The sequence below is a fragment of the Cervus elaphus genome, chromosome 22 (genome assembly GCF_910594005.1).
Source record: "Cervus elaphus chromosome 22, mCerEla1.1, whole genome shotgun sequence".
In the NCBI taxonomy this organism is placed as follows: Eukaryota; Metazoa; Chordata; class Mammalia; order Artiodactyla; family Cervidae; genus Cervus; species Cervus elaphus.
Genome location: NC_057836.1, coordinates 52,361,412 through 52,384,832, shown reverse-complemented (window position 1 = coordinate 52,384,832; position 23,421 = coordinate 52,361,412). Strand labels below are relative to the sequence as shown.

Genomic DNA, 23,421 nt, shown 5'->3' with positions numbered 1-23,421 from the left:
TTAAAAGTTAAATTTAGGCTAAACTTTTTCTACACACTTGAATATACTTGACTCCTCACTTCCAGTTTAAATTCCTACAGATCAAGGACCAAATCTTAATTGCTTTGTCTCCCCTTGCAACTAAAAGAAATATATGGCTGAATGCCTTTGGAAACATTAAAAAAACTCTTCTGAGTCTCAATTTCCTTGTTTATAAAAATAGCAATAATATTATCAGGTTATTATGATGATTATTAAATGCCACCTGAAATTATCCCCACATTGTTTGTCAGTTATACTCCAAAATAAAATAAAAAGGTAAAAAAAATACATTAATAATAGTGTGTCCTAGTGCCTTCACATGCTATGGTCTTAACAAACCTGAATCCCCTTTTATCTCAAGTATAGCAATATTACATTAAACTTTTCTATAGCCCTAGAATCAGGATTAACTAGGGATGTTCTAGAAAATATTTAACAATTGGCTCTGTAGTGGGGGGAATAGCAGCCTGATTTGTAGTATTCTCTGTTATCTGGAAATCTTTCCATTGCAGTTGATTTCAAGCAATCAAAATGATATCACTGAACACAGAGCTGGGAAGAGTTGACTAGTAACACAGCATTCCATAACATTTCCACCATACAGCTACAGATATAATAGACATAACCCCAAGAGCATAGATAATCATACATAAGGAAAAAGAACATGATGAGTTTTGGATATAACTTATTTTGGAATAGTTTATTTTGGTGTAAGCTAATTTAACTTTTAATAGTGGTCATATTTAAAAACTGGCTCACAAATCCAGAAAAATTTAGCAATTGGCTCTTGTAAAGCAGTATCAACCAACTTTGATACCCGCCCCCCCCACCCCTCCTACTTTCTTTCCCCAACCCACCTTCCAGACTTTCTTCCTTGAGTGTGTAGTTGAAACAGAGGGAGCTTTCCTCTCATGTTTCTCTGGAACTGAGCTTCGGAGCCTGCTGCTCAGTATCCTGTGTTCTCTATCACTCCCGCTTCCACTTGGGTCACTGCCTGGATGACCGCAGAACACCAGAGAAGTGGCTGAGGGCGGCCACTCTCTTCTCTGACAGTCCTGCCACTTTAACCTCCCAGCACCACTTCACACAGAGCTGCAGGGGTGATTACGGCTTTCCTTAATGAATCATTGAAGAGTAATTAGGGAAAATTATAATGTTGGAAGGGAAAAAAATCTAAAAGCTGTTCGATAATTGTGACTTCTCCAGAGTCCAAGGGAAAACATATAAAACACTAAATTCTTCACTTTTTAAATTCAAGAACTATTTATTTGACACATAGTCTATGCTAGGCATGGTGTTAGACCTATTTAATAAGGGGACATATTCCAAGTTTTCATTTGGCTATCCCATTCTTGGTTTTTATGTGCAAAGATTAACTTATTTCATTAAGCACATAAATGTATCTTTGAAGGGCAAACACTAATTCTCAGTGCCAGTAAACACTAAGCCCCTAAGAAAGAATAAAATGTTTACCCAATGGTCTTATAGCTTGCAAAGCACCTCTTGCCATGGAGAAAGAAAATGTACATTATTATGCAGAGAAGTTGAGCTCCTTTGTTTTACCCCATTACTCCTAAATTACACCCATTCATGACTTCCAGGAATAAGGAACAAGCACATTGCTGGTCCACTTTGCTCCTTTAGCCTCTTACAGGTAATGCTACCAACTGAGTTTCAGATGGTGATACTGAAACTTCAGAGAGATGAGATGAGACCTGGTCCCTATTATTGGGGAAAACACAGATGTACAAATGAAAGTCCATGATATTATATGATAAATGTCATAACAGCATAAACTCAGTGGTGTGGAATCACAGAATGGACTCTTCATTCTGGCTGGAAATGCAGAGGGCCTTGGGAATTCTTCACACTGGCAATGACAGTGAAAGGTTAGAAGAGGTTTGCAGGCAAAGAAGACTGAATGATGGTAAACAGGCATGCAAGTTATAGAAGGTTGTGCTTATAAACAGAAACCTTTGAGTGGCAGAATTGTGTGAAGTTTACTATGATAATAGTGCATGTCTGTGTGTGTGCGCATGTGTGCGTGTGCATATGTTGGGGAAGGAATGATAAGGTACGAGACCAAAAAGGGTAGAGCAAAACATCAAGGGTATTTGATTATGATAACAGGTTTGGACTTTATTTTGTAGGTGTGTTGGTCCCAGATGATATAACCAATTTATGTTTTCAAGTAGAAGACTGAGGATTGTTGAGTAGACTTGTTGGGAGACACTGGAGGCAAGGAGATTATTAATAGACTGTCAGGGTAATTTACATTTTAGAGGTCTGAACTAGAGTAGTTGGAGAGGTAGGCAGGCATAAAGAACATGATGGAGCAACATTTCATAGAAAAGAAGGAACAAAAGAAGAACCGAAGAAATCTTCAGTTGAATAAGCCTCTTCCAGGCAGGTGGTGATGCTGTTAACATGAGAACATGCACCGGCAGAGGAACAGGAGTGGGAGACAACATTCCTGTGTTGAATTTAAAGTACCTGGAAAACACCAAGGTGGAGATGCCCAAACCACGAGTTACAAACGACTATTGGAGTTCAGGACAGAGGTCAGGATGGCAGATTAATGGATTTGGGTGAAATGGGGGTTATATTAGCTGTTGACTGATGCTGTAATAAGTTACTAAAACTTAGGGGCTTAACACAAACTTATTATCTTTCAGAAGCCTGAAATGAGTCTTTCAAAGCTAAAATCAAGATGTCAACAGAGCTGCCTTCTCTCTGGAGGCTTTAGGGGGAGGTTTTGTTTCCTTATCCCTTCAAGCTTCTAGAAGCTGTCTCCATTCCTTGGCTCATAGCCCCTTTATCTTCAAAGTCCATCACCCAGTGTCTGCTTTCTTTTCTTTCATCACCTCATCCTGGTTCCCCTTCTGATTTAGATAGTTCAGAATAATTCTCTCATACCAAGACATTAACTTAAGCATATCTGAAAAATCCTTTTTACTTTTTTTCCAGAAAGGCACACATTCACAGGTTCTAGGGATTAGGATGTGAACACATTTGGAGGGAGATTGTTCAATTTACCACAGAGGTAGATGAGAAAAAAGCAATAGAATGAGGAAATAGAAGGGCTGAAAGCAAATATCTGGGGAACATCAATGGCAGAAAGAGAAAAGAAATACCTGGACAATAAGTGTTTCTCAGGAAAAAAAAAATGAAGCAAGAAATTTCTAAAAGAAGGAATTAAAACTCTCTAACAGTCTTTCCTCAGACCCTCTAAGCCTCCTGTTGTTGTTGTTGTTTAGTCACTAAGTCATGTCTGACTCTTTGTGACCCCATGGACTGCAGCATGCCAGGCTTCTCAGTCCTTCACTACCTCCTGGAGTTTGTTCAAACTTATGTCCATTGAGTCTGTGATGCCATCCAACCATCTCATCTTCTGCCACCCCCTTCTCCTCCTGCCCTCAATCTTTCCCAGCACCAGGGTCTCCTAGTCACTAGATTTACCTTTTGCTGACCTATAAAATGAGCAAAAGCACCAAATCAGATATGATTTGATCATCCAGGACCTATTTGCCAGTTCCTGATATATTAGCTCTCCAGACCTTCTCTGCTGCTGCTGCTAAGTCACTTCAGTCATGTCTGATTCTGTGCGACCCACAGACGGCGGCCCACCAGGCTCCCCCGTCCCTGGGATTCTCCAGGCAAGAATATTGGAGTGGGTTGCCATTTCCTTCTCCAATGCATGAAAGTGAAAAATGAAAGTGAAGTCGCTCAGTCGTGTCCGACTGTTAGCGACCCCATGGACTGCAGCCTACCAGGCTCCTCCGTCCATGGGATTTTCCAGGCAAGAGTACTGGAGTGGGGTGCCATTGCCTTCTCCGCCAGACCATCTCTAATCAACTCCAAACTCCTAACTTGACTCTCAGATCCAACTCTAGACTTGATATTCAGAAATGTGGTCCTTGACCTTCCTTTCAGAATTCAGGCCGATTTGCCCTCTGTTTTCATTGTTTTTTCAATGTGGTAACAGTGAGTAACAGTGGCTTCCAAGAGTCTTAGGGACCTTCAACTTCTAAAATTCACTCTTGCTTCCCCCAGGCCCCTTGAGGAGAAGTGGAAACCTGGGTTCCAGAGGTGTCACTTGAATCTCTAAAAAGATAGAAGCACCCGCAGGAAGGCTGCTCTCTATTTCCCTGGTGCTATGTTCTCCATCTCTGGTGCAATGAATTGGCCAGGGATTGTCTGTGCCTAGGATATCTGTCTTCCATCCAAGTGAACAGAAGGGTACTCTGAATTGCAATAATTGCAGGACCACATGGAATAGGAGAGCTAGTTCCCCTAAGAAGAGGAGGTTGCTATAATGACAAGAAGGAAAGGAAGGATGCTGGGCAGGCAACAAAGCAGATGTCCACTATACTGGGGATAGACTTCTAACTTTTCTACTAAGGAGACTATGGAGTTCGTGTAGCGTCATCAAGAACTCCATGCTTAGATAATATGTATCAGTGAGGCCAAGTAATGATCATTCCTTTAATCATGCAACCTACAAAGAGTACATTCGTTCTCTAGAACCTAGTCCATGCATGTATGCACAGGCACTCAGTCATGTTGGGCCCATTGCAACCCTATGAACTATAGCCCACCAGGTTCCTCTGTCCATGGGATTCTCCAGGCAAGAATACTGGAGTGGGATGCCATGCCCTCCTCCCGGAGATCTTCCCGACCCAGGGATTGAACCTGAATCTCCTACTTCTCCTGCATTGGCACGCGGATTCTTTACCACTGAGACACCTGGAAGCTCCCTAGTACCTGGTACTCATATAAAATGCTGTGTAAATAATATATCTGTGTAGCCCCTAGCACACTGCTTGGGACATAAGAGGGATTCAGTGAATACTTGGTTAATTAATGAATGCATAAATGAACATCCTGCATATAGATAGCAAAAATGAAAGTCACTTAGTCATGTCCAACTCTTTACGACCCCTACTGAAGTGGGTAGCCTTTCCCTTCTCCAGGGGATTTTCCCAACTAAGGGATGTAACCCAGGTCTTCCCACATTGCAGGTGGATTTTTTACCAGCTGAGGCACAAGGGAAGCCCAAGAATACTGGGGTGGGTAGCCTATCCCTTCTCCAGGGGATCTCCCTGACCCAGGAATTGAACCAGGATCTCCTGCCTGCATCTCTTGCAGGCAGATTCTTTACCAACTGAGCTATCAAGGAAGCATATAAATATGTCAGCTCTTAATCTACAGGTGCTTCCAGGAGGCAGTGCTGGTTTTTTTTTTTTTTAAGTTTAAAATAGTTTCGTAAGGATATAACACATGTATGGCTGTTCATTCTACAAAATCTTCATCATAGAACTTATGATACACCTAATTAGCAGTAGCATTCAGATTTTCTAAATAGTCATCGTTTTTCTCTTCTCTGCATAGCCTTCTTTTCATTGGCTGCCTTCTGCTTTTGTTGCATGATCTCAGATTCCTTCTGTTTCCTCTGAGAGGTAGTCAAACTACCTGCTTTTCTGTTTCCCTTACTAATCTCCTGGGATTTCTTTATATATTTCTGATGGGCAACTTCTCCTCCTTGATTTCCACAGACCATGCTGACCACCACACTGAGCCTGGAAGAGAGCAACTCGGAAGAGCAATGACTTCCTTACAGGCTCTGTGGCTGAACCCCTTTGTCTGGAGGACTGACTTGCACGGGTGCTCCCAGTGCTGACATTTTTTCTTAATGAAGAATTTATTTTGTGGACCTACACCCAGCAGTAAAAGTTTTAAAATTTTGACTTTTGAGGCAGCATTTTAGAAAATCTACTTTATCCTCACACACTGGCATTGGAAACCAAGAACGTCTGAAAGCTTTTGTATAATCTGATTAAGAGCTGAATAAGAAGAGGAAAGGGGTTAACGATTAGTGGTTTAACACCACATTTACCTAAGCTGAAAAGGTTTTTCTAAAGATCTTTTTAGAAACTTTTGTGAAGTATGTAATATGAGGGCTGGGCTGGAAGCCCAAAGTTAACACATCCACCATCCTTTCTGCCCATTCTTGTCACTTTCAATGGTTAGAATTCTTCCACACCTAAGCTCTGAGACAATCCTCCTCCATTTTCATCAGGCACGGAATTAATTCACTGGTTTTTTTAGCACCAACAGAAATCTGTAAGCTTTTACTCTGAGTGACTGTTGTTGGTTATCACATGCCTTCTCAAGGAAGCTGACATCACTCTGAAAGAAGCAAAAATTGGTCCTTAGGGTGGGGAAATCTTAGACTTTACACTTACTTACAGCCCTTTAAAGACCACAGTACATTATTAGATATAGAACATATCTCTGATAATTTCATAGGAGACAATGAGGTAAAAACAATCTTTAAAGCTCATTTAGTGGAGCAGTAATAATAATTTTTTTAAAGTTTGGGAAACACTGGGTTATAAGGAAGGACTTAAAAACACATGAACACTATTCCTTTTCTCATCCCACAATGCCCTCAAGAAAAAGGACATTGCATTGTGAATTAGAAGACTTGAGTTCTAACTTTCATATCTACCACCAATGAGCAAATACCTTCATTTATTTATTCAGATATTCATTGAGTACCTTCTATGTTCCAGACACTACACTAAACTCTGGGGGTACAAGATAAACAAGGTGTAGAGTCCTAATAGAGGTTATGTTTGAGCCTGGAGCAGATAAGAAATGAGATCCAAATATCTATAAATAATTATGATGGTAATAAATACAATAGGTGGCTATGATAAATTATAATTAATTATAAAAATTATAATACATGCTATAAAGAATTTATAAAAGGACAAGAGGAAGTTAAGCCAGTAGAATGTGAGCAGGGATGGTCTTCCCAAGACAGTGGCATGTGAGATGAGTCTTGAATGGTGAGAAGAATCCAGCCCCACAAGATCTGGGGACAGGGTTTCCAGGCAGAGAGAAAAGCAAAGACAGAAGTCCTGAGGCAGAAGTGAGTTTGTTGTGTACAAAGAATGAAAGGATATGGCTGGCATGAGCTAAGCCAGGAAGAGAGAGGTAGAAGATGGGACAGAGATGGGCCAGTCCAGATCATGCGGGGCCACGCAGGCTGTGGGGCAGAGCTTGGTTTTATGCTAAGTGCTCTGTGACTTTGGGCAAATTATTTGATGATTTCTGTCAAATGATGAGTGTGGGGTGGTGGGGGTGGGGCAGTTGAATGTTCTAGAATGCTAAGTTGAGCCTCCTCTAATTCAGGACCTGGGAGAGACACCATAAATCTCCAATGTGAGGAGAAAGTAAGGTAGCAGGTAAAACTTAGACTGCAAGGAGATCCAAACAGCCAATCCTAAAGGAAATCAGTCATGAATATTCACTGGAAGGACTGATGCTAAAGTTGAAACTCCAATATTTTGGCCACCTGATGCAAAGAATTGACTCATTGGAAAAGACCCTGATGCTGGGAAAAATTGAAGGCAGGAGGAAAAGGGGATGACAGAGGATGAGATGGTTGGATGGCATCACCAACTCAATGGGCCTGAGTTTGAGTAGGCTCCAGGAGTTGGTGATGGACAGTGGGGCCTGGTGTGCTGCAGTCCATGGGGTTGCAAAGAGTCGCACACGACTGAGTGACTGAACTGAACTGAAAACTGAACTGAACTGGCACCTCCAGGGTTGCTCATCACTGGGCTGGGGCAAACTCACATTTGGCCTGGAAAAGAAGGAGCAGGAAGGGCTGGGACACACATTCTCTGAAAGTGGAACCTGCCTTCCTCCCATTTTCAATTTTTGAGATGCATGGAGTACTTTTTCCTCACTCTGCCAATCTCCTCCTCACGTTACATTGGAGCTGCCTAGTGAGCATAAGCATGGGTTTGGGGGTCAGGGACCTTGGACTCTGGACCCCCACCTCTAAATAACTTGTGACACAAGCCAGTCTCTTCCTGGATCTGGGCCTCCAGACCCTCATCTGGGACCATGATTAAGATTCCTTCTAGAACATGGGCTCTGATTCTATTATCTTCCTCTTCACCAGAGATGAGAAGGAGTATAAACCGTGCATGGAAGTGCACCCAAACTCTCCTAAAATAATAAAGCAATTTCCTTTGAGACGGTTGACAAGGAAAGCCAGGAGGCCCTTGCAGAAAATGATGAAACCCAGTCCCAGCTGAATATTAAGTTAGAGAGAGGTCTGCAACCGGGCCGGGGGGCTGAGAGAGGGGGAGATGCCAGGGTCGAGGGGAGAGAGAAATTTTAATTGCGATTGTTTGGCCTGCTGATCCTAGGCAAATGACAAGGAGCCCCCAAGCAGCCTCAAACACGGATATTTGAAAGGCAGAGAAGGCTGGGGGATGGTTTGGCTTCGCCCTCCCCTCTGAGGCTGTTTGAGGAGCAGTCTGCGGCGCTGACAAGCACGGGTTTTGGAGGCCATTGAAAAGTTTTGGGCCTAAATAGGGTAGGCAGCTTGGCTTAAGTGTTGCTATGGAATACCTGGCAACCGGCAACAATAGGCCTTTTAGAGAATCCAGGGCAAACAGTGACCGTGGTAATGGGGTGGGCTTAAGGGTCTCCTTGCCCGGCTGGGCCCCTCCTCTCTTCACAGAGGCCTGGGCGCTGGGCTATGTTCCGGAAATTCCCCGCACAAAGCCCCATTCAGTGGGAGGAGGGTCAATGCGTGTGCTTTTGGAGGGGGCGGCGGCGGGACTGGGGGGTGGGGAGCGGCGGGGGAGGGGGTACAGGCGAAGGAGTTTACTGCCAAAAAAAAAAAAAAAAAACCTCCCTCAAGTCTCTTTCTTCTCGCCAAGACTAAAAGAGGCACAGAAAGTGCTAAGTTTGTAAAAGAGGCTGAAAAGGTTCAGAAAAGTAGCATAAAAGGGCCGGGGAACGCCCCGTGAATTTTGAACAGAGAGCAGAAAAGAGACCCTAAAAAGCAATTAGTGATGCTGCTTGTAAATGGAGGCAGCGCGCCGGGGTGGGAGCTGAGGGCTGGAGGTAGGTGCGGAGGGGGTAAGAGGTTGGGGGGCGGGGGTGGTGTGCTGGGAGCAGGTGAGCAGAAGGGGTGAGGCATGGGATGGGTGAGGGGCCAGGGAGGCCGGGGAGTCGAGGAGGGGTGGGCAGCGGCGAGCCCTCCGCCCCAGCCAGTCCTGGCTCTAATTGCATGCCTTCAGGCTGCTCTCTGCTGGGGCTGTGCGGCTCAGACTTTGTCCCCTGGTTCCAGCAGTCCCCCCAAAGGCCTTGGAGCCTGAGACGGTGACCGGCCTCCCGCCCTTTGGTCCATGATGACCATGAAGGAATCCTCAAGTCTCTGAGAGGGTGGCTACCCGCATTCTCTTGGCAGAGGAGTGATGTCAGGGTGCTGGGGAGCTGGGTGTCTCCGAGTTCCGGGGCGGGGGTGGGGGAGGCTCGTATGACAACCCGCGGAGCCCGGCGGCGGAGCAGCCAGCAAATTAGCACTCTGCAAATCCCACGTGCCCGCGCTGCCTAACATCCCTGCTCCAAGACCCTACTCCACCGCTCTAGAGATAATAATTTTATATTTCCAGCAGAATGTGCACAGTGACAATTATCTGTATTCCTACTGTGTCGCAGCATCAACGGATCATCAAGAGAATTATGTTCCAGTTGAAAGCAGATTTAAATAAACAGACACTAAATGGGAGCCAATAATAGATGTACCAAAATAGTCCAGGCGAGAAAGCAGCCATTTAAATACAGGACTGTTTAGTGGAGAAGGTAAGAGGCGTCCAGACCCCAGGGTTTACAGTTCCCAGACTGCAGCTCAGCCCTGCTGATTCTTTCCAATGATCTCTAGGGTTCTGACCAGAGCGCTATCCTAAGCTGCTTTTTCCCTTTCCCTGCCTCCCTCTCTTATTCCTTTTTCCCCACCTCTCTCCTGTCCTCCTACCTTCCCTTCCTCCCTCCTTCTCTCCCTCTCACTCCCTTCTTTATTTCAACAAACATTCATTATTCATTATCAACTAGCTGCCTTTGGGCACCTTTATCAAAATTATTAAGCACCACCCTTCTTGATTTCTGTGACCCTCTGCTCCAGATTCAAATTGGATCTTGTTGCCTCTGTATGGGGCAGAGGAGGAAGTTGTTAGCCCCCGAAGGAGAAAATCAAGCTGTTGTTTCCATAAGAAGGGAGAATGGAATGCTGAAGAGGCAAAATAATGAAGGTCCAGTATATATTCATTCAACCATCACATATTTATTAGAGGTTACTCTGTGTGCCAAGCGCTGTTCTAGGTCCCGGGAATTCAAAGATCAAAGTGTAGGTCTCTCTCCTCAAAGAGCTTCCAACCTTGCAAAGAAAAGATAACCAGGCCGCTGGATATGGGTGGGTGTCACATACACTGGGAGCACCAGAGAAGGACCCTGCCAGAGTGAGGCGAAGGAGACTTCAAGCGGAGCCAGCTGTGACTTGAAGGTTGAGAAACAGAACACATTTTGCTGGGCACAAACCTAGCCAGGGGACATTCCTAGCAGAGGGAAGAGGTTGTGCAAGGGCAGAGAAACAAGAGAAGAGTTGGTGTGTTCAGGAGCTTGCAAGTCCTTCAGCAAGAGCAGCTTCAGGATCCAGAAGTCCAACAGGGAAGGCAGTCAAGAGGGCTGGGACAGGGAGTTGTGGGGAAAGTAATTGGCAACAACATAAAGGGCTTTGCTGGCTCTGTCTACTCTTGAGGTTGGGGTGATGAGCAGAAACCTCATTTTTGCTGGCCTCTTGCTTCCCTTCGTGGGGACTTCTGTTAGCATTACTCTCCTGGCTTCTCTGTCTCTTCCCTCACTCCTGTCCAGGCCCGAGGAGTTGGGCTTCATTTCTCTTCTGTCCTCTATAGAGCAACCCCTCTGATGTATTCCCAGCCACCTGTAATAGAAGTCTGTCCTTACACAGAGAGACCTAATTGTGGGTGTTCAGCTGTTAGGCAATCTAATTCTGGGGTATAGGGTTAGGGAGCTATTGTTTCCCCAAACCTAAGCCTGGTTTTGACTGTATTTTCATCAGTAAAACTGCTGTTTTGATCTCTGTCCATTTTTGACTCCTTTCCAGTGAGCACTGCTTTTTAAACCCTTGAAATGTCCAGGCAAACTACAGAGGTTAGGAAGGGGACCATTGGAGGAGGGTGAGCATGGGGACAAATGGCATGAGGAGGCTTTTGTGTTAAAAGTGTCACTTTGAGAGTAGTCCTCCTGGGTTCTCTTATCCCCCTGCTGTCCACCTAGGTGCCCCTTCCTAGTAAAGTCTCTTGCTTTGGGAAAAAAAAAAATGTTGCTTTGGCAGTTCGGCAGAGGATGGATTGGAGAGGGTAAGGAGATTTAGAAGGAAAGAGATGGTAAAGATTGTTTTTTTTTTTTTTTTAAAAACTGAACTACACATGTATTTATATAGTTAATAATTGTATTTTCCAGAGATCAAACCGGGTCTCCTGAATTGCGGGCAGATTCTTTACCATCTGAGCCACCAAGGAAGCCCTAGTCACTCGATCATGTCTGACTCTTTGTGACCCCATGTACTGTAACCCACCAGGTCCCTCTGTCCATGGGATTCTTCAGGCATGAAATGTATGCGTTGCAATGCAGGAGAGGCAAGAGTCACAGGTTTGATCCCTGGGTTGGGAAGATCCCCTGGAGTAGGAAATGGCAACTCGCTTCAGTATTCTTGCCTGGAAAATTACATGGACAGAGGAGCCTGGTGGGCTACAGTCCATGGGGTCACAGAGAGTCAGATATGACCGAGTGACTAGGGCTTCCTTGGTGGCTCAGATGTGGCAAAGAGCCAGACATGACTGACCATGAACACACACACTCAAGTAATCAGCCATATCCCAATGCAACTGCTAAGTCACTTCAGTCGTGTCCGACTCTGTGTGATCCCGTAGATGGCAGCCCACCAGGCTCCGCCGTCCCTGGGATTCTCCAGGCAAGAACACTGGAGTGGGTTGCCATTGCCTTCTCCATCCCAATACAAAGTAGAAGTTAAAAAAAGACATGAATATATTGTTTTATGTTTTATTTTAATGAAAATACTTAAAATTATAAAACATGATGCTCCATTTTAAATTTGTAATAGAATTCAATACTAGAGAAAATATGGCTAAAATGAAAGGTCCAACAATCTTGAATTGGGGTCTTTATGACATAGGGGTTGTTTGTACACATAGAAGAGAGGATAAATGTGATATACATGACATTTGTAAATTCACTTAGAAAGACAAGAGATGATGAAGATGTTAACTAGGAAGATAGTGGCAGTGGATGATTTGAGCGGAGATAGAGAAGGGATGTGGAGGGAGAGACAGTCTGAAGATAGAATTAATAGTAGTTGGGGGCTGATTGGATGTGAGGGTAAGGAAGAATCTGGGCTTCTGGTTAGTCAATGGGATTCTCATTTGCTGGGATAAGGAATGGAGTTGAAGTGCAATGGACAGAGAGCATAATAATGAGCTTATTTTGTGACATACTGACCCCAGGACACAGAGCAGTCCATTAGGGAGTTAGATATACAGGTCTGCATCTCTAGAAAAATAATCTGATTGGATTTAGAAATGCATCTAGAAATAATTACTGAAGCAGAGGAATAAGAAAAGTTGCTAAGAGAAAGGGTATGGAATGAGGCAAAGAGAAGTGTGTGAAGGCAAACCAATGTTTAAGGCAAGTTTGACGAAAACATATTGAGTTATACCTGAGAATTAAGGGGGACTATTATTTATACCTCCTGTTATTGGCATCTGATGTTACTTGAGAATCTAAGCTATCACATAATGTACCTTCCAGAAAGCCCTCCAAACCACTTCTTTTTGTTTACTAAGGGTTCAAGCTGCTATATGCTAGGTAGCCATCATTGTACCCATCTATCTGTATATCTCACACATATGTAGCATATATAAAAGCTAATATTTATTGGACATTATGATGTATCATCTTTGATACTTTGCTAAACTTTTTACACACATTTATACTAGGCAGGTATGGTCAGCTTTGTATTGAAAATGAGGAAACTGAGGCTCAGAGCAGTCTGGCAGTTCAAACTTTGAAACCGGAACTGTCCAACTACAAAGCTTATGCTCTGACCATAGGTCACGTGGCTTATCTTTATCAAAGCAGATGCCAAATGAGTTGAAGTCTTTAGGAGTTTACTACCTAGCCACCTTCCTCAAGAAGAAGGCTAACACTAAACATAAAATTAGCTTGAATCCTGCAACTTGTTTATTAAACAATGTTAAGTGCTGTGAAACTCAGTTTTCCTCATTGGTGGTATGAATGTGTAATACTTCCTTCACAGGTATACTTCTCCCTTCTACCCTGTGGGAATCCGTATTATAGAAAGCTCAGTGACTAAGATAGATGCCCACATTGCAGAAATGTTTCTTTTCCCTCTAACTTTAACAGAAAAAAATCCAAAACACAACAAACCAAGCTCTAAAATGTGCTGAAAATAGGAAAAACATCAAGAAAATGTCAACAATATAGAACATTTATTTAAATATCATAATAAGAGAAGTAGCATAACTGTGAAAAGGCTCTTGTTTATAAATATTAGAAAGAAAAATCTAACAAAGAAAATTATGTGACAATACTTAAGTTTTGATATGAGAGTTAAATGTTTTTCCTTGTTAGAAAACTATAATGAGATCAAGAAGATTAGACTTACTAGTTCCTATTTAGTATTTTCTCCTGTCTGTATTTACTATTACTTTGTAGCTGTACATTCTTGTAATCTTAAAGGTCTCTGTCAGAATAAATAATCTGCTTCCTTAATTCATCTGCCTAAGAGTACTTAAAGTCAAAGAAAATGAGATTAAATTATCTGGATTCAGAATTCAATCATTCTGTCTTTATGGGAAAATGTCTCATACTTCTTGTAATAAAAGTAATAAAAAGTATCCATGTTTTTAATAACAGATTTTCAGGACCACAGACAGCTCTATTTTTTTCATCAAATATTTCATGCTCAAAAGTAAAATTACACATGCATTCTACTTATATATTCTTTATTTTTAGATTATATTTTTACTCCAAAAAAGAAGACTTGTTTGGGAGTGCTAGGTTTTTAGTTAATTTTGTCCACTTAAAAGTGGACAAAATAATTTTGGGTGTTCCATTCTCAATTTTAATTACTCACTTGATGTTACTTAGTAATAAGTGATACCAAGTTTACCAAGACCTGTGTTTTTCTCACATTCTTCCCGCAAAATATCCTTGATACTTTAAGGCAAAATTTTCTCTAACTGATGTTAAATGTGTGCTTAAAAGGGAGACATAGGGAAAATCAGATTAGGATTACCTTTCCCTTCAAGTTTCATGTAGAGTAAGGGAGATTAAAGATGCATAAATGCTACTTAAACTCACTTCTGTACTGGAGTTTCTCCATGAGTGTAAAGCAGGGTGGGGGGGCCGGGGTTGCAGAACTCTTGGATGGAAAATTCAGGATGGGATTAAGAAGCAAAGAAAAATGTGACCAAAGAAAGTCAAAAGGCAGTTGGAAGCAGTTAGGTATAATGAAGAGTATCATTTAATCCAAACTCTTTCAGTTGATATGAAAGAAACCCAAATCAAATCCAAATAAAAGAGAAATTGTTGGATATATATGGAAAAGTAGAAGAGTATGCAATTTCAGGAACACTTGTATCCAAGTACTCATATTACATATTGTCAGAATTCTTTTACTCCCATCTCTCTTATTGGCTTTTCTCTGCATCTGTCCACTCTCAGGAAGGTTATTACTTCATGCTAGCAAGGTGAACACCACTAGTTCCAGGCCTACATTCTACCAGCATAGCAACTCCCGAAAAAGATTTCAGCAAAAAACCTGGCCTGTTTTCACTGACCAGTCATTGTGGTCAGGGAATGGAATACACTGATTGATTAAGCCTGGGTCATTGCTAACTCCTGGAGCTACAGACTGAATCAGACCCAGAAGAACCGTGTGAACTAAGAGGAGGAGGGAAGAAGGTCTCCAAAAGAACCACAGGGGGAATGTAGGATAGGCAGGCAAAACAATAGAGGCCTTATACTCATTTGACAGTGCTGTCATAACAAAGTACCACAAGCTGGGTGGTTTAAACATCAGAAATGCATTGTCTCAGTTCTGGAGGCTGGATGTCTAAAATCAGTGTCAGCGGGGTCACTTCCTTCTGAGGGCTGTGAGGAGCAGCTGTTCCAGGTCCCTCTCCTTGGCTTGTAGATGGCTGTCTTCATGTTCACCTGTGTTTCTGTTGTGTCTAGATTTCTTCTTCTTATAACAGCACCATAATGGATTAGAACACACTAAAATGACTTCATTTTATCTTGACTACCTCTCTAATGACCCTGTCTCCAATGGTCACATGCTGAGGTACTGGGAGTTAGGACTTCAATATACCTCTTCCGAGGGGAACACAATTCAACACGTAACATGCCTCTATACAGGATGTACTTTATTTCCTGGTCTAAATAGTCTCTGTTGTTAATTATTAATTTGACTGAGTCATGTCTTAGCTGGAGCATGCAGAATCTTTGTTGTGTCTGGTGGGATCTTTTGCTGTGGCTCACGGGCTTCCTAGCTGTGGCGAGTGGGCTGGGTTGCTCCACAGCATGCGGAATCTTAGTTCCCAAAGTGAAAGTGAAGTCGCTCAGTTATGTCCGACTCTTTGTGACCCCATGGACTGTAGCCTGCACCAGGCTTCTCCGTCCTTGGGATTTTCCAGGCAAGAGTACTGGGGTGGGTCACCATTTCCTTCTTCAGGGAATCTTTCTGACCCAGGGATTGAACCTGGGTCTCCCGCATTGCGGGCAGACGCTTTACCCTCTGAGCCACCACAGAAGCTTAGTTCCCAATCAGGGATCAAACCCAGGTACCCTGTGTCACAGGCTGGATTCTTAACCACTGGACCACCAGGAAAGTCAGTCTCTGCTCTTTTGATTTAACCCTTTGTTATAGGAAATGCTTTTCACCTAGAAAGCCATGATGTATACTGAGTATATTGTATGTGTGCATATGATGTATACTAAGGGTATTATATGTGTGTATGAGTGAGAGGAGATGTGTGGGGTCAGGTAGCTTATTTCTTGTTTTGACTTGCTGTATCACAGGAGTTACATCTGGATCTGATGAAGAGGACTGCATATGACCCAGCAGTTAGGACTTGGAGCTGCATGTGGCAGATGGCTGAGGCTTTGGGTTGCCCTGTGGAGTGGCATGCATGTGTTCTGTATAGGGAAGACCTTTGATGATTGTTGTGTAAAGTTGTTACATTTACCTGCCCAGCATCTTTTTCTCTTGTTTGTTTTTACTGCTGAAGTGTCTCCTGCTGATGTGATGGTTAATTAACTTGTCCTGTATTCCCCACTGCAGAGGTACTCATCACCCAGGCTGCCCATCAGAATACATTGTCAACTGAGACCCAGCAACTGGTTCATGGTCAAACACCTTTCCCAAATAAGGCCAATCATGTCTGTATTTAGGGGTTTACATGAATACGGGGAGGGGGGGTTGGTTTCTTTTGTAATTTCCTGTGTTAAAAACCTAGCATGGAGTTGGGGAGAGCCATCTTTACTGTGAAATAAAATGAACATACCAAGAGCAAAGCCCAAACAGTGGCAAACAGAGGTGATAGATCCAGTGAGGCAGAGTCCTACTGTTACTTAAATCCCTGGATGCAGTCATGTCTGAAATTAATGTCACCCTTTGGACTTGCCAGTTAGGATGACCAAATAAATTCCCTCTTTTCCTTGACTAGCTCAGATGCGGTTTTGTCACTAGCAATGGAATGCATCTTCAACTGCCTTAGTGCTGGAGTTGGGACTCGAAACCAGGTCTTCTCATCCCAATTTAGGGCTCTTTTCTTCATCCCATGATAGTTTATGACATAGTTTTCATTTAAAACTGATAAAATACAAACTGTGAAATGTGACAGAGATACTAGCCAGGTATCAGACCAATATTTGCATAAAAACAAGAACAGCTCTCCTCTAGAGAGGTGGAACTGTATGGCCCTGCAGAATTGGTAGAAAGTCTAACTATAGAGATGGTACTAGAATACTCAGGTACCAGCACATTAAGTCACTAGCTTCCTGCCGAGCCCCATGGATACATGTGATCAAAATCTTATAATCATGTTAGGAGACTGGCATCAAATAGCCAAGAGGCATGGAGTCAGAGGAGCCATGAGCCTGCCTTGAGATTGATATAGTAGCAAAAATTAAGATTCTATACTCTAGCTGTCTAAGTTCAGTGGCAATGTCGTTTGCTAGCTATTTGAATTTGGGCAAATTGATTAACCTTTCTGAGACTCGGTTTCTTTGTACATAAAACAGTACCTTCCTTACTGGGTGTAGTAAAGATTAAAAGGGCTCCCTAGTGGCTCTGGATGGTAAATAATTCGCCTGCAATGTAGGAGACATGGGTTTGATCCCTGGGTCAGGAAGATCCTCTGGAGTAGGAAATGGCAACCCATTCCTGTATTTTTGCCTGGGAAATCCCACGGACAGAGGAGCCTGCTGGGCTGCAGTCCAAGGGGTTGCAAAGAGTTTGACACGACTGAGTGACCAAGCATGCACAAAGTTTAAAAAGATATCTTAGTATTTCACGTATAGTGCTTAGTTCAGGTTTTGACACATAGTAAGAGCTCAATTTGTATTTATTTTTGTTAGGAATAAGACCTTTTTTTACTATTGGCTAGAATAAACAATTGGATATGCCAACTGGCATTCCAAGAACATCATTAGAGAGAAAGAACTACTGAAGCCCAAGGTGGATGACAGTGGCCAGGTATGTCAGCCCTGCAGGTCTATGAAGGGAGAAAGGGGATGAAGGAGGACTGGAGCAAAGATGGCCTGAGAGAGGAGCTCTGACTGGGCAGAGCCCTGGCTAGGAGCAGCGTGGGGAGAGTGTAGCCTCCCTGAGAATGCTGCTGCATGGCATCTGGGGTGCAGATAGGGTCATCAACCAGCCCCCCTCCTCAGGAGTTTCTCTCTTAAAGGAGGATCTGAGCAAGTCACTCCCCTGACTGCCTGCCACTTCTGGGAGCATTTTGCTGGGAGGGCTTCCGCCCTCACGGTGTCCCCGAGACACTTAGCAACCAACCCAGACAGGCAGCAACAGGGGTACAGCCAGCCCTATTTCTTTCTGACCACTTTTATCATCTTCCTGGTGGAAGCCAATAGTAATCATTTTTTGCCTGTTTTAATTTAATTTAATAATATTATAATTATTATTATTGTTGCCATTTACCTCCTAACTGTTTTTTCTTCCTCCATTATGGACCCTTGTTCCTCTGTTCTCGGCACAGACCTAGAGCTTTCTTTATGACATGTCAGATAATGGTGTCCTTTAATCAAAACCCTCAAATAGCGTCCATTTCACTCTGAAAGCTCCTCAAGCTGGCCTGAGCCTGGCGCTGTTTGACCTCTCATTACCCTGGGACCTCCGCCCTTCCTCCTTCACTCCTGCCCTCACAGTTCCAGCCGCCTTCGCCTCCGCCCTATTCCTTGGTCAAGCCAGGCAAGCACTGAGCTGGGGACCACTGCTTCTTCCTCCATCTGAAATGCAGATTCACTCTCTCACCTCCCTCTGAACCTTTCTGAAATGCCACCTTTCAGGGAAGCCTCCCCAGATGACCTGGTCTAAAATTGCAACTTCACTGTCTCCTGAAAATCCTTTCTAGCTTCTCCATAGCACTTACAACCATCAAACATACAGTATCTTTTCACCTGTTTTGTGGATTGTCTATTTTTCCTACTAGAATGTAAGCTCTATAGGGGCAGGGATTGGGGGTCTATTTTGTCCACTGCTGTGATTTTTGTTGAACAAACAAATAAATTTTGTGAAAAGCATCAGAAGCAATGGAGGTATAATAAAAAAACTCGGGTCTCTTCTGGTAAATGGAAAAAGGACAGAATTTAGAGCCAGTGAGGCTAGTCTGGGTCTCGTTTCATCCCTTAACTAATTGTCAGACTTTGAAAAAGTCACTTACCCTTTGTGAGCACTAGTTTCCACATCTGCAGGTTGGTGATAACAGTATACATCTCCCTAACCGTGGAAGATAATGACTACAGGAGAACAGACAGCACGGGTGTTTTTCTTATTGTTTCTATGACCTGAAAGACAGTGGAAGTGTGGCGGCTGGCATGCTAAGGTGTGTGTGCACGCTCAGTCACTCAGTCATGTCTGACTCTTTGAGACCCCCTGGACTATAGCCCATGAGGCTCCTTTGTCCATGGGATTTCCTAGGCAAGAATACTGGAGTGGGTTTCCATTTCCTACTCTAGGGGATCTTCCTGACCCAGGGGTCAAATGTGCATCTCCTGCATTGCAGGTGGACTCTTTGCCACTGAGCTACCAGGGAAGTACATGCTAAGGCATGGAAGTCATTTACAGTTCCTTCCTCCAGTGACATGTCGGGCTTCCCTGGTGGCTGACATGGTCAAGAATCTGCTTACAATGCAGTTCAATTCCTGGGTTCAATTCCTGTGTTGGGAAGACCCCCTGGAGAAGGGAAGGGCAACCCACTCCAGTATTCTTGCCTGGAGAATCCCATGGACAGAGGAGCCTAGCAGACTACAGTCCATGGGGTCACACAGAGTCAGACACAACTGAGCGACTAACATTTTCACTTTCCGGTGATATGTGACATTTTGGGTTGGTTATTATTAATCAAAGGCTGGGTCTTTGTCCCAGCCCTATACTCTTTCACTCTGTCCCCCTAAGCAAGGACCTGGGCCTCAGTTTATTTATTTGTAAAAAGAGGTGATGAAATTTACCACACCTAGCTTGGAGTTTGGAGGAATGAGGCTCAAACGAAATAATTTGTGAAATCCCTTTGAAAACTGGAAATATCTATACAGACACAAATGATTCATGATGGTTGGTGACAAGGTTTCTTGTGTCTGATTCTAGAATTCCCAGCTGGAGTGAAAAAGGAACCTGAGAAGAGGAATCTTTACTGATAACATTTCCATATCTTCATCTCTGCCAACACAACACCATCTCCAACTCAACCATACAACAGACTCTCCTTTGGAGTCTGCTGGTTGTCTGAAAAGCACAGACTTCATCTGACATTTGTATTTGTCTTTTTTTCAACCTTTAGAAAATCTGTTAGACCTGACCTAATTTGGAGGGGGTGGTATGTATTCATGGCTGGGATACTCTCTGATTGTCTTAAGTGGAATATATTATGAAGGAATAGTCAGGATTGAGGAAATCTTGCTTGAAGTAATGCTATCTTGAGTTAGGTTTTCACATTAGTCAGTGAATTCACACATAGTTATAAAAAAGAATGTACTTTTCCATCCCTTTATTTAAAAGCTATACAGTTTTATAGGTCTAATTAACTTCTGGGTGCTGATACCTTTGTTTGTAAAAAGCCTATCCTTCTTGCCATCACAGCTTGCTGCCCCAAATGGACATAAACAGGGCACTGTCATATATACATGAAAAAAAGATGACCTACATACATGATGTTACAGTAGGGTATTAAAACTACAATTCCAGCCATTTCTCCCAATTAAGGCTAACTCATCTGTGATTTCAGCCTCCCATTTGAAATAAAAGTCTGACGGTAATTGGAGCACAGAGCTATTCACCACTGTACTTCAATCTGGAAATAATTGTCTTTGTTCAATTAGGAATCTGCATTTTCATGCCAGTCTTCACAGATTATCTTGAATGGAGAATGCACTCTGATTAAGAGCTATCCTTCTTGGAATGAAAAAAAGCAGCCTGAAGTCCTCATCTTCTTCTTGGGTTTAACATTTTTTCTCCTAGCATACTGAGAATGATATCATACAATGATTTTCTAGATGGATTTAATATAACAAAAACCTCCTAGGGAATTCATATATAGTTTTTTAAAAATTTCAAGAACTCTTAGAGATGATTCTCTATAGAGTTGGGCTTGAAAAGGTATTAATTTGTCTGAAAAGTGAAAAAGTGAAAGTGAAGTTGCTCAGCCATGTCCTACTCTTTGCAACCCCATGGACTGTAGCCTGCCAGGTTCCTCTGTCCATGGGATTTCCCAGGCAAGAATACTGGAATGGGTTGCCATTTCATTCTCCAAGGGATCTTCCCAAACAAGGGATCGAACCCAGGTCTCCCGCATTGCAGGCAGACTCTACCATCTGAGCCATCAGGGAATCTCTAATTTGTCTGAGACCTTCAGTTAATTTGTCATATTATAATAATCAGATTTCCTATGAAATAAAATCTGACTGCTGTCTATTTTTGTCTTTTATAGAACCACCCACTCTCTTAGGTGCTTTTAAAATAGAGACTAATATATAACTTATAAAAAAACTTTGAAAATCCTTAATTCTATTATCCCCATTTAACAGATGAGAACAATAAAGGTCATAGAGCTTATGTGATTCCCCCTATTCCCCCCATCAACAACGTCACTCAGTAACTTACTGGTAAAACCAAGGGTCAACTGTGGGTCTGGCTGGCTTTAAAACCTCTAGCACTTTTTTCTTATTAATTTAATACAGCCAAAGGAAAATAGTAAGAAGCATTCCTTTTAAAAATAATAAGATTCTATCTGCCTTGCAATGCAAAGGACACTGATTCCATCCCTGGTCCGGGAAGATCCAACATGCCACAGAGCTACTAAATCCATGTGCCACAACTACTGGCCCAGTGCACCAGAGCCTGTGAGACACAGCTGCTGAGCCTACGAGCTGCAGCTACTGAAGCCCGTATGCCGTGAGCCCACGCTCCGCAGCAAAAGAAGCCACTGCAGTGAGAGGCCTGCACCCTGCAACTAGAGAAAGCTCCCAGACAGCGACAAAACCCGCCACAGCCAGATAAATAAACAAATAAATCTTTTTTAAAAATGATAAGATTCTGATAGCTAGAACTATGAAAACACCAACACATCAGATGTCTTCGCTATACATCATCCTGCTCCAATAATTTTGAAAGCACCTATATCCAGCCGTTCTGGATGAAAATAAAAGACTGACAACTATGAAACCATTTTAGCACGATGACAACTTTTACAAATAATGTGAGCTACTATCCATATCATGACCTCATTTAATCCTTTCTCCAAGTTGGATTTCTTTACAAACTAGACCATGTCTTTTCCATTTTTGGATCCCTTCAACCAAACATACTTATTAAATAAGAAAATGGATGCATCATCCTTCCTCCCTCTCTCTATCTCCCTCTCTCTCATTTTTTTTTTTTAAACAGGGGAAAGCACGAACTCAGTCCCCCACTACCACAAATTACGCAGTTGTGTTTTCCACCTTTGGGGACATTGCAGGGTTTAGCACCTCCAGAGTGCAATGAATAAGCTTTGTCCTGGGAAAACCACCTTTGTGATCATGGTATCTTTCCTGCCAGATAAGTACTGAATCACTCTCTTGATAATTCCAAGAGGCGAGCAGGGTATATGGAATCCATATAGTATGGATATATTGTGTGTGTGTGTTTAACATATACATACAAGTCAAAAACCCCTGTGTAAGTATAAGATGTAGAACTCTGGCCAAACCTTTCATTATCCCCTTTGGAAACATTATACAGGTATTGTAAATCTCCACCTTTGAAGCAAAGTAATTCCTTCTCTTTAATAATACTCTGGTAAACGTACCCAGGAGTGTTACCCATTCTTTTCTGTCTTTGACCGTGCCGTTTCATAACGATGAGGAGAAGAAAAGACTTATTTAAGCACCTGGATGGAAAGTGATAGCTAACCCAACTTTTCTTTTTGAAAATATGGCTTTAGTATTTGACTGTGTGTGTGTCAAACGGGACTGATACACACAGGGGGTGGGAGCCATCACTTGTGCATTTCATGCTGAATCTGGTTCTGACTTTGGACTGTTTGGGGCTGTGGGTTGGTGGGAGGAATGTAGCATGTTCTGTTTATCAGTCTGCTCCATAGGCTACAGCAGGTGTGGAGATTACTTTCCAATAATGCCTGGAAGCAATATTCCCCCACCTTCACAGGAACTTGCCATCTGGCTCTGAGGGCCAGAGATCATTCAGTTTCTAAATGAGCTCAGCTTTAGGTCCTCCAGAGCAAAAACTGATAAATGAGTGAGATTACCCTGTTTTATGGCAGTGTCAAAAATACACCAGCATTGGCCACTCAGATGCCTTCAGAAAAGAAAGTGAAGCTTTTATTGAATTAACCTATCTCAAACCCAAGCACATTACTTAAGGGCTCAGGGGAGGGAGTTGCCAAACTTTATACATATACATAGAAAATCCATTTGCATAGTATGTAGATCTTTTGTATGCAATCCTTGGTCTCATCAAGTGAAATGCCAGAGTCAATTTTGGCCTTGTACACTCTAAAATGAATAATTTTACCCATTAAAATTTTCTCCCCAGAAAAAATGGTGGCTAAAGCTGAAAATTTACTAAGCTGCCTAGATAAGAAGCTCTTTGGCTGGAGAAAACATAGGTGCACCCATCAAGTGAAGAGAAGATACAAAACTGTGACATGAACAATTTAGACCAAAAGACAA

At 42.8% G+C, this 23,421-nt stretch overlaps 1 protein-coding gene and 1 non-coding gene across 2 annotated transcripts; both read right to left on the bottom strand.

Moving 5' to 3' along the window:
- Nucleotides 1-5,386: 5,386 nt before the first annotated feature.
- On the bottom strand, nucleotides 5,387-5,581 carry LOC122679990 (small EDRK-rich factor 1-like). The gene has a single exon (XM_043880826.1). The coding sequence runs from the start codon at nucleotides 5,579-5,581 to the stop codon at nucleotides 5,387-5,389; it is 195 nt and encodes a 64-aa protein (XP_043736761.1).
- A 16,551-nt stretch (nucleotides 5,582-22,132) lies between these two features.
- On the bottom strand, nucleotides 22,133-22,296 carry LOC122680925. Its single transcript, XR_006336837.1, has one exon. It is a non-coding gene; the product is annotated as a U1 spliceosomal RNA (small nuclear RNA).
- Nucleotides 22,297-23,421: the final 1,125 nt, after the last annotated feature.